At 27.4% G+C, this 12627-nt stretch overlaps 1 protein-coding gene across 1 annotated transcript; it reads left to right on the top strand.

The window, feature by feature from the left end:
• Positions 1 to 8160: 8160 nt before the first annotated feature.
• On the top strand, positions 8161 to 10790 carry LOC108831628 (peroxidase 34). Its single transcript, XM_018605148.2, has 4 exons — positions 8161 to 8449; positions 9169 to 9360; positions 9977 to 10145; positions 10232 to 10790. Exons 1-4 carry the CDS (start codon positions 8219 to 8221, stop codon positions 10699 to 10701), a joined length of 1062 nt encoding a protein of 353 aa, XP_018460650.2. The 5' UTR covers positions 8161 to 8218; the 3' UTR covers positions 10702 to 10790.
• The last annotated feature ends 1837 nt before the right edge of the window (positions 10791 to 12627 follow it).

The following is a 12627-nucleotide window of genomic DNA, read 5'->3' on the forward strand; positions in this document are numbered from 1 at the left end:
TATTTTAAAGTGATTAGTGATTATGAAATGAGCATATCTTTATTTTTTTAAAAATAAAATAAAATAGAAATGCTAAAATGTAATTATTATTAATACTTTAAAGTATTTAATAATAAAGTGAACTTTCATTATTGTCATTGTTTCATTTTTTTAAAGGAATTTGGAAAATGAAGAGAACTCATTTCTCAGTTTGAAAAAATATTTTTAAAATGCTATAAATTTTGAGATAGATCACATTCTTTCTCTGTCTATTTCTCTACATAGATCACTAACTAGAAAAAGGTCACTCGATAAATTTTCACATATTTTAACACAAAACTATGTTAATATCTAAATTATGAAGCGTAAATACAAAAATTAATAATATTTTGTGAGTGTTTAAAGTTCAAGGAATTCATGTCAAATAAGTAATTTTCAAATTCCTTTTAAAATTTAAGATAGTCATCAATAAATATTATATTAAGTACATTATATATTGAAAGATTTTAGTAAAATTTAAGTGGCCACACGGATATGAGTCCATTGCTTAGGATTCATTTGAATATCTGGGAGAGGATCTATTCGTGGGTTGCACTTCCCATCTGGGGGTTAGGCTTGGTTCCATTAGTGGCCCGGGTTTAACTCTAGCAAAAAAAAAAAGATTTTGGTAAAACTGTTAAAACTTTTTTTTGTCAACGGTAAAACTGTTAATACAGATGCTTAAAGTCCGCTTTCTTGGAGCCGTGGGTCGCCCTTGGAGGTTGTTGACGTGATCTCTATAATTGAGGGTCTCTGTGCTTTGTCTTGTTACTCGACAGCACACGTGGCCTTGTTCTTATCTTTTGTTTCCAATATTTTTCATAAAATCAGAGACTTTTGTGTCTAATTGTATAACCAAATGTTCATGCAGCATTGGAGCCAAATGGAGACAATTTAATGTGGGTTGTTACAGACTTACAGATATTTCAGATATGCGAGACAGCTTCGTTTTAGATATGTAACGCTATACGTGTACGTAATCTCGTTTAAAACTTTACAATAAGTTTTTATTTTCAACTTTCGCCGAAGCCCTGGCAGCGGAAAACGACACCATTCATATTCTACTCGTTGTTTGAGTTTCTTTGTATCAATAAAAGCTACGGAGTTATGTAGCCATGGATCTTAAAAACATCTCTAATGGAAATATTTCATAGTCTCAAACAATAATAAGAACTAGGTGATAACCCGCACCTTGTGCGGAGTGAAATACTTAAAATAATGATGTATTTTGTAATTTAAAAACAATTATATTTTTGTAAGTTTATTTTTTTCTTTACGAATAAGTATATGTTTCAAATTTAATAAAACATTAAACGAAATATTGAATTAATGGTTTTTGTTGTTTTTTATTTTAGTGATTTGATGGTGGTGGTTGTTTAAAAATTGAGTTTGGTTTTTGATTACTTCATCATAACTGATTTTACGTTTATAGAATCTAATATAATTTGATATTTAATTTTATTCAGCCTAATTTATAAATTCTTAAAATCTATGTTAAACCCAAAACAAATATTGCCTGAACTAAAAACATAATCTTATCTTTCAGAGCTTCAATAGAAAGGATCAGAATCATTCTATGTTGGCGAAAAAAGAGGAATAGGTTATGTAACCATTTTTTTCAAACTATTATGTAACATTATATATACAAATATGCAAAATTTTCAGAAATTCCTCCTGTTTCATCTTCCTTTTACAATCTTTCTTTCCATAAAAGTAATCACATTTTTCATTTTTAATACATTACATGACCAAAAATCAAATATTTTTAATACACATGTAGTTTAATTTTTATTTTATTACCATATTCAAATTTGATGATATATATAGTAAAATATTTAGTGGTCTATTTAATATAACTTTTTAATATTTCTAGTAATGTATGTCCAATTAAAAAATATAACCGAGGAGCACTCTCAGCTTGACATATAAGCATCCTATTTAATGTTATCATTTTATTAAACACAATTTAGCTTATTTATATTACCACTATAAATATCAAATGATCTCTACAATAGGTACATAGCCATACTCTCTCCCTCGGTCACTTTTTCTCATCCACCAACTCTGATCCCTGCATGAATTTACGCCACTTGTTAATGTGTGAATAACTATACTTAATTAAACTGTACATCATCCATATCCATTGGTACGAATTGTACGTATACCATGTTTCTCAAGTGAAGAAATCTCGCTCATAAAAGACGTAAATGTATTTAATATTATCCAGAATTTGAGACTATGTTATAATATTTTTGGTCAAAAGTATGTGACATATTTTATAAACATTCCTTGTAAAATAAATGTAAGATATAAACATTCAACTATAACAACCTGTTGAATCATTAAAAAAGCAAAATCTTGGAGCATCCTTGTTTCAGAGTATTTATGCTTGATTTTATTGCTCATTACCATCCAAAAGCATGGAGCGTCCTTGTTTCAGAAAATAATCAAACTGCGAAACCAAATTCTTTGACAGATATATGGATTTATCTCCCTGAAAAAAGTAACAAAAGCTTCATATAACTTATGCTCTAAGGGTTTAGCTTTATACAATTTGCATATATACAGACAATTTCAATCGTCTCGCTCCACCAAAAGCGGGAGTACTGCTTCCAAAATCTTTTGACTTCCACTTTTATCTCCTTCAATATAGACTTGCACGGTTTCAAGTCGGAGATAAAATTTAGAGAACTCATTTTCTTTGCTAGTTATCACAGTTTTGAAATTCGTTGGTTGTAATAACATAGCAATAAGTTTAGTATTATATATATAGTCATAATACATAGGGTTTTAGTGCGGAAAATTTGGTTGAAGGAATATTGCATCGCCAAAAATCAGTGCTTATAAAGATCCCTAACTATTCGATTCCAATTTAAAATTTTGAAAAATATTTTATGAAAAGATCAGAAAATTTAGGAAACAATATTAAATATGATATTGACCAAAGACTTGCATAGATTGAATGATATATAAAAAATAATTATTTGTCAATTATTTATGTTGATTTCTTAATTAAAAGTTTTGGAGCTTAAATTAAGGGATTCCATTACATTTAATATAATCTTTCTTTTCAAAGATCTATAAAATCAGTCAATGTACTATAACTTTTAATTCAAGGTTTTACATTAAATGAATCGTCGTCACCTAAATATGTGCTTTCAAACCATATACCAGATACTATATGTTATTGTATTACTTGTGATATGGTTTTCTTTTATTTAATTAAACAAAAAATTAAGCTACCTAGAATGTGCGTCTATATTATAATGGTTTGTTTGTTTGTAAAAAAAAAAAAGACAAACCATATGAAACAAAAGAAAGACAAACAATATGAAACTTGAAATAAAAATAGGTTTTTGTATTGTTAAACATTAAATAAAAGAAATCTCACTTTTAATTACATTTCAATTTGTATTTATGATTCAACGTCTACAATCAATGCCCTAATACCATAAAATACGCTTTGATACATAATTAATGGATGATTATCATATAAATCATGTGGGTTGTTCAGCAATTAAATCGCTCTCTTAATCCTGGTTGTTTTAGGAAAACACATAAAGCATATCAATTAATATAATTCACGGTTTGCGAGACGTAATATTCATGTATCAGTTTCAGTAAATACATCTAGCAAATCAGTGCCCTATTTATCGGGTTTGACACATAAATTAAACTTAGTCTACATGTGTAATAATTGAATCAAAATAGTTTATTATATGTTTTTCATCAAAATTCAATATCTCACGATATATATAACATCATATAATCTGATGTATGCATAGCAAAAACTATGTATTACAAATCAAATAGTCAACATTGCACATTATAATATGAACTTGATTCTTATCAAATAAATTAACATCAGGTGTATTGACAAAGATAAAACCTGGATCATCTTTTCAATATTATACATCGGAAAATCCAACCGGGACTGTTTTTTTTTAAAAAATATATTTTTATATAAACTGAAGTGAGCGTCCGTGTATTAATATATTTAGTTGTATATTATAATTATAGATATGTAATATAAAAATATGTAAATATTACGTAATGTCTGAAGTTATAAACATATAAAATCTGTGTTTTCATGGTTATGATCATCCGAAAACACATATAAATATAATGTAACGTTAGAAAATGTATTTGTCACATAGACAGAAATTGTATGTGAACAATATAGATCCGAAAAATATTTTTCATATGTACAATATAATAGACAGCTACCAAATCTCAGTTATTAAATTGATGAGTAAACATGAATGATACACTTTCTATACGTGGTGGGATTGAACATAGAAACTAAAAAATAAGCAAACATGAATCGTGTGATAATTCATCAACATTGGTCACATTAATATTGTAATGACCAATGGCATATGTTGTAATAATTCTAGTTAACAAAGGGGTTTTTTTAAAAGTGTGTGAAAGTGATTGTGAGGCTGCCACCTAGAAAATGGCACTCATGTAAATCACACATGAAGTAAAGGTTAGTTTCTTTGAGTGCTCCTAAAATAATATATAGGGGATAAAAGTTAATCATATATAATTTCTCTAAATCAAGCGTTTTCGAGACTTTGAGAACTCTTGATAAACATTCCCATTTGACATATGTAAATTTATAAGTGGTTCCATGTTCAAGAACAAATTGAATACATAATAGTTGAAAATTAGTAAGATATATTTTATAATACTGTTACACTTATTTTGTATAGATCATAAAAGGATATTATCTATAAATTAAGTTCCACTATTAAATTTGTTAATTATATTCTAACCGTGTAATTTAGTTGATATTAGTTATGTAATTCAAATAATATCAAATTAGTAATGTTTTAGATGATAAAACAATATTTGTGGTTTTAATAGCTATTACTATAAATTATAGAAATACATATAACTAATCAATATAATAAAATATGTTTTGACCAAATTTATAATTGCTATACTTAAAATATAACTAGACATATCTTACTGTATATTATCTTATATTTTATTGTTTCATTGTTAAACAATTTAGACTATGGATGTGATGCTGTAAAAAACAGAAGAAATATTAGAGAATAGACTGGAGTCCATTTGAGTTTTACAAAAAAAAAAAAAGACTGGAGTCCATTTGTATTTTTTTGTCCATTCATCGTTAATATGAATAACAAAAAAAGATGGCTAAAAATAAAGGTTCAATGGATGATTTTCTTTTTTTCTTTTCCTATAAATACTAAATCCAACTTCATTTCTTTTATTTACTAACCAAATCATTCTATAATATTTTCATAAACATATATATATATATATAATATATATATTTACTTGAAATATTCATAAATCTATCATAATTTTCTGTAAAAATTATTTATACACATTATTTTGTATGCTATAAAATATATAACTACTATTAATCTATATAAGGTTTAGATAAAAAGAAAAACATATATGGTTGATTTTATTTTTACTATTGATAATAATTAACAGTTATGTTAAAAAAATTCCATCTTATAATCATTTTATAGATATCAGTTAAATGAATCCATGCATTTTATTAATTGCTTATATAGTAGAACTTCTATAAACTAATACTCGATAAACTAATAATATCTATAAATAAATTTCGTTAGTCTCAACTTGGGTCGGTGTAAAATAAAACACAAATCGACAAAAGAGTAAGATAATAATATTTTTAAAACTTCCATGTAAATATATTGTCCTATTAAAATCATATATTAATAAATATATATATATATATTATATAAGTACAAACTAAACATTATAATGTTGGTTTTATATTTACAATGAAAATATCTCTAGTTTTCTTAAAATTTCAGTATATTTTGATAATATTTAGTAATACTATATCGAAAACCAAATAACAGCTCTATAAAACATAAAATATACACTAAATAAGATAATAAAATAATATGAAAGTCAAATTTCTAAAATTAAAATAACGTATATACTGTAAAATCAAATATTTCTTATTTTATAAATAAAAATATTCAAAAAATCTAAAATAGATTTTTTTTTAAATTAATATCTCTATAAATTAATATAAATTTAAGGTCCCAACATTATTAATTTATAGAGGTTATACTGTATTTGCAATGATATTGAATGTAATTTTTTGTATTATTATTATTATTATTATTATTATTATTATTATAATTATTATTATTATTATTATTATTATTATATTACAAGACATTCATGTATTTTATCTTGTGTTTATCTGGCTTTCATATTTCAGGTCATTTAATATATTTTTATCCACAGAAATTATTTTTAAAAAGTACATTTCTAATTTTTTCTTTAGCAAATTACAAAAAATTTCAATATGTTAAAAATATTGGAGAAACTATTGGAAATACATTATGCACAAAAAAAATATTTTATAATAATTTTTTAATTTAATTATATTTAATTTTTATATAATATTTAAAATTCATTGTATTTAATAAAAATAATATTTATTGTTTTTTGTCAACGCCCATATAATAATAATTATTGTTCTTATTTTTTTTCTTTTGCTGGTAACTGAAACAGACTCAACTAGATTCTATAATTCAACGGGTAGCCGTAATATTTATTGTTCATATATAATAATTTGTATTTTTTAGATACTTATGGTGTCTTAGAATGAATTAATTAGCTAAGGGAAAAAAATTAAATTTTATCATTTCAAATATTTTCTGAACAATTTAAATAACAAATCGTGGTAAAGTTTTTATTCACCCAAGTTCTCTGAAATCATCTAAAAGCTTAGTGAAACTCAAATCCCTTCACATAATATTTTCGTAGGGATTCATGATAATCGAGTATGCACCCCTAGTTGCTTAAACTTAAACATACCTATTGCCTCCGGTGAGTCACATGTATCATCAAGCCCTTCACGTTCAGTACCTCTATCGTTTGTTGTTGTCATTTTCCTAGTTTGCTTCCTTTTTTCTCCTTTTTCCTGGCACTAGATATTTTATATTGCTTTTCCTCAAACGTGTATGTATAGGAATATTTAGTTTTACTTTCTAACTAAAGTCCTTGTATTTATTCTCAAAAAAAAAAACATTGTATTTTATATTTGAATATTCAAAATTTGATGCATTAGTTATTAGATAATTAAAAATGGCAGAAACTAAAAATAGGTTTCCCAAGGATAAAAAGTGAAAACCAGCGCAAGTTGGCCTAGTGGTCTTGAGGAAGTCAAAGGCTCCAATACAGACCCGGGTTCGATACGCGCTGGCCACGGAATGACTTAGGCCCTTTGAGGGTACAGACGCAGGCTGGTTCCGGGCTCATGAGGATTAGTCGGTTGGCACGGCCGCAGGATCACCTCCTGATTATTCAAAAAAAAAAAGGATAAAAAGTGAAATGCAATATTAGGAAGTTATATAAAATTACTTACTGAATATACTATTTGTTTTCAGTGTGGCTTGAAAGTGCAAGGAACTTCGGTGAGAATCCTGCTCCAGACTGGAGTTATACTATGGAGAAGCTCGTCAACAGTACTTATGACTGGCTCACTTTTATTCTCCTGCGTCTAGTGTTCCAAGTAAATGTTCATTCCATCTGGGTTGAGAGAAAAAAGAGGAGGCACAATCACATTTTGCATTCCAAAATAGACAACAATCTCCATTCCAATATAGACAACAGTCTCCTAAAACCTCCATCCCACCACCAGTAAATCAATTTTGTTTACTCACCAGTGGGCTCAATTATAAATTCTCCAAAAATTATCAGATAATTTATAAGTATTTTTATATGTAATGATATTGATAAAAAATATTACAAACTCTAATATGGATTTTTGGACTGTTTTAATTAAGTTATACTCATTGACAAAAAAAATAGACGACAAATTTTTATTTGTAGGATAATATTGGTATGTTGTTGACAACCAAGTTAATATTGGTATATGAGAAGAACTCAAATTTATTCTGTTATTGAACTTGAGAAGTTACATAACATTTATAAAAAAAAAATGTAAAGATAACCACAGTGGATGATGTATACAACTCGAGAAGAAAAGTCTTCATTTGTTTTTTTTTACATCCAAAGTCATCGTTTTGTTGTTAAGAAAAAAGCCATTCAATTGATGAAAAAAGGGCCTCCAAGTTAGACCCAACTTGCCTATAAAAGGATTCCTTAAGATCACGGACTTTCCTCATCTTTCTCTCGTAAACCCAATCATATAATTTTATTTTCCGTGAAAATGCATTTGATCTCTCCTTATTCTACGTCCACTTGGACAATCTTAGTCACATTGGCATGTCTTATGCTTCGTGCGTCTTTGTCCGATGCTCAACTTACCCCTACCTTCTACGACAGTTCATGTCCAAACGTCACTAACATCGTACGAGAAACCATTGTCAACGAGCTAAGATCGGACCCTCGTATCGCCGCGAGCATCCTTCGTCTTCACTTCCACGACTGCTTTGTCAATGTAATATATTCATATTTTCATTTCCTTTCTAATTATTTGTGTTGCATTGTAAATATTACATAGATGTTTCAAATTAAGTATCATTTCAGCACTATTTATTCTTAAAATAAGTGATATTTAGGATTTTTAAACTTTAAAAAATATTGATTTCATAAAAATTGTATTTTATGTGGTATCAGTTAGCGTGAAACGCTATTCTGAATAAAAGACACCCAGTTAATATTAATATGAACATTTCTCTTCTGGCTTGGATAACCAACCTAGTTTATTTCCTTAATAATCAAATTGTGCAGTAGGCAAAAGAAAATTTATACAATTTTTCTATGATGATCAGCTACTGGTTAGTTATTTATTTCAATGATGATGGCAAAACATATGCTTAAGTGACTAAGTCAGATATCGGTTCACCGAATATGAATTATCCGTGTTACATAAAGTTGAAAGGAACCAATAACGGTATGAATTTAAGACCCATCAATCAGTATTTATTAAGTAGGGATGGGATATACGAAACCAAGGAATTTTATTATTTTATCAAAACATATTAGTATTTTGTTGAAAAACATTTTACTTTTCATTGAGGAAAACATCTTTGAGAGAATCATTTTTATTTTCGCTTTGTATTCTCTGATTATGTTACACTGTTACCACTTGAGAAAGATTTAACCCACGGATGTAATAACTAATGATCTGTCGAATTATATTTGCAATGATAAAAGGGTTGTGACGCATCTATCTTGTTAGACAACACGACATCATTCCGAACAGAGAAAGATGCAGCTGGAAACGCAAACTCGGCTCGGGGGTTTCCTGTGATTGATAGAATGAAAGCCGCAGTGGAGAGGGCATGCCCGAGAACCGTTTCATGCGCAGATATGCTCACCATCGCAGCTCAACAATCGGTCACTTTGGTATGTTTTCCATTAATCTGTTTTCTTAGATTTATTACATATACTGTTTATATATATATCAAGTTACACTTAACATATCAACAAAAAAAACTTGATTCTGAAATGAAAAAAAAATGGTTCAGAACTAACAGAGATATATATTCAAAAGCGTTATGACGTGCTGTATTAAGATTGAAACACAGTATTTGTAAAAGAAATTTAGTATAATCTATATTTAGTATGAATATCTCAACTACTGTATGTATTTGACAAATATGAAAAAACAAATCGGAAATACTTAAAACGCGTGGTCCCGTGAAGAAAACATGGCATGTTTAATATAAGAGTCTTAATATAATAGATCACTGACAAAATTAAATCCCATTACTTGGTTAGATAAGACTACTTTTTAGGTAAATAATGGTTATCATATTTTCAAGAAATTCTGGAAATTAAATATTTTCTTGGAATATATATCAATGAATTTAATTACATGTTTGTCTTTTTGTGTCTACACTTTGAAAACTTCAGAATAATATCTATAACATCTCGGAAAAATTTCTAAAAACAATTAGTATTCTGAATAAAATGGTTATTATATCATATTATATATATATATATATATATATATATATAGGCAGGAGGTCCTTCATGGAGGGTTCCTTTGGGGAGAAGAGACAGCTTACAAGCGTTTCTGAATCTATCTAATGCAAATCTGCCAGCTCCATTCTTCACACTTCCACAACTTAAAGCCAGCTTTAGAAAAGTTGGCCTCGACCGTCCTTCTGATCTCGTTGCTCTCTCCGGTAATTGACAAAAACTAACTAAACACCATTTGACATAGTTGTAATTATCGAGTTTATTATTGATGTTATGATCTTTCTTTGGTTAGGGGGTCACACATTTGGTAAAAATCAATGCCGGTTCATTATGGACAGATTATACAACTTCAGCAACACCGGTTTACCCGATCCTACCCTCAACACTACTTACCTCCAAACTCTTCGTGGACTATGTCCCCGTACTGGTAACCTAAGTGCCTTGGTGGATTTTGATCTACGTACGCCTACTGTTTTCGACAATAAGTACTATGTGAATCTCAAAGAACAGAAAGGTCTTATTCAGAGCGACCAGGAGTTGTTCTCTAGCCCTAATGCTACTGACACAATCCCCTTGGTTAGAGCATATGCTGATGGCACACAAACATTCTTCGATGCGTTTGTGGAGGCGATGAATAGGATGGGAAACATTACACCTCTTACGGGAACTCAAGGACAGATTAGGTTGAACTGTAGGGTGGTGAATTCCAACTCTCTACTTCATGATGTTGTTGATATCGTTGATTTTGTTAGCTCTATGTGAGAATAGTGACTCAATATGTGGCTATCAAAAAGTATATGTATTAATAAATAAAGCTCTCTCAAGGTGTTACTTGAGAATATTTTATTTTAGATCGCCTGTTGTTGTCTCAAGCTGTACTCGGAGATGACTAATTTATAACTAAAGTCGCAAAACTAAAATATTTGGGGTTTTACTCTTGTATTATTTGACATATTAAACATACATAAATAACGCTAAATCCCATATATATTAATTGAAGAATATTTTAAAAAATGCAATCTCAAGTTTGTAATATTTATAAAAAGTCTCTGTTTAGATATCAATCAATTAAGTACTCAATTAGTCATATGTGACAGTATTAGATTCAATTAAAAAAATGGTTGGTCCAAATTTGATTTTAATTCTCTCTATAGACGTTAACGATTAACTATAGGAGATGTCCATTATAGACCATTCATTTATCAAATTAATTTTTTATATATTATTTTTTTAAATAAAACCTACAAATTAATTAATGTGATTAAAATATATATGCCAATTAATGATTTTAAATAATAAAGATTTGATGAAAATCTGTATACTTTCTATCATTTTTGTTTAACTTTTATTGTTAAAATAACTTACACAATTACATTAATTATATAATAAAAATTTAGATTTTTTTTATATGTTCTATTTTGAATTTTTCAAAACGAGTATAAATTACTAAAAATATTAAAAGTCTCACATAAACTTTTGTGATTAAGGTTTAATTTTTTTCTAAGATAAGATAGAATGATTATAAAATAATATGAATCAGTTTTATTTAAATAGGTGTTTTTCATATCGTTTAAATTAAACTATACATCATATGAAAATACATACTTATATTTTGATATTTGCATTGAACATATATTGAACAGTTAATATTCTAATTTTGAAATTTCATTGTTTTTTTAAATGATTATAAATTATTGAAATCACTAAACATTCCACATCATAAAAATTCGCTCGTGTAAAAATTTGTTACACAAATATGTAAATAATCATAAAATCATATGAGTATAAACCTTGTTTAATAAATATCCATATTAAAAGTATACTATATATCTATATTAATATCATTTAAATTTAATTATATATCATATACAATAGATAAAATTGATTGTTTTGATTTAGTTACCTTAAAATGATCGCGAATGAACAAGAGAAATCGTTTGATTTATATGAACACGCCAATTTATTACATAATAGTAACCAATTTCTTAATTATCTAATATATAATTAGTATTTTATTATTTCATAATATGCAGAACAACATGAAATAAGTAACAAATATAAAATATTTATTCTGCACAAAGCGCGGATCTTAACATAAGTATGTATCTCTTGAATAATTTTAAATCTTAAATATTTTCTAAATCTCAGGCCAAAATAAAAGAACTAATGAGAATAAACTAAAAAACTAATATTTATAGCAAGCAATAACCAAAATGAAAAAATGACAAAAAAGAAAAATATTGAAGATAGATAGGATTGACATGTAAACGTAAATTTTATATAAACATGACTAACTTTTAAATTCTAAATCATGATATAAACTCGAGCTGACATAGTTTCATCGTAACTAAATAGTAGACCTGAGAATATTGGCCTAAACGTTAGGTTCTTATGTGATAAGTGATTTTTTGATTTAAAATATTTTTAAAAATGAGATTAACTCATCAGTAAACAAATTATGTAATTAATAAAAAGGTCTTAAAAATCTTTTAAAAAGCCAAAAATATTAATTCGATCAAGAATATAAATTTTATTTTTCTATACAATATTTCTTAAATATTTTTCATATAAATTCATCATGAGCGAGGCGCATGTTTTCTCCTAGTTGATCTGTATTCTCCTTCGAGGTTAACCAGTTTAAACAATCTTGAGAATTAATCTCAACTCTTTGTTAGCCACTGAAATTCA

Source organism: Raphanus sativus, chromosome 2 (assembly GCF_000801105.2).
Source record: "Raphanus sativus cultivar WK10039 chromosome 2, ASM80110v3, whole genome shotgun sequence".
NCBI lineage: Eukaryota > Viridiplantae > Streptophyta > Magnoliopsida > Brassicales > Brassicaceae > Raphanus > Raphanus sativus.

What these genes read in the sequence shown, in the direction of transcription:
- LOC108831628 (XM_018605148.2), top strand. Translation starts at nt 8,219, where the DNA reads ATGCATTTGATCTCTCCTTATTCTACGTCCACTTGGACAATCTTAGTC. An exon ending in TCCACGACTGCTTTGTCAAT is followed by an intron (nt 8,450 to 9,168) that starts GTAATATATTCA and finishes CAATGATAAAAG; the next exon opens with GGTTGTGACGCATCTATCTT. An exon ending in TGATCTCGTTGCTCTCTCCG is followed by an intron (nt 10,146 to 10,231) that starts GTAATTGACAAA and finishes TTCTTTGGTTAG; the next exon opens with GGGGTCACACATTTGGTAAA.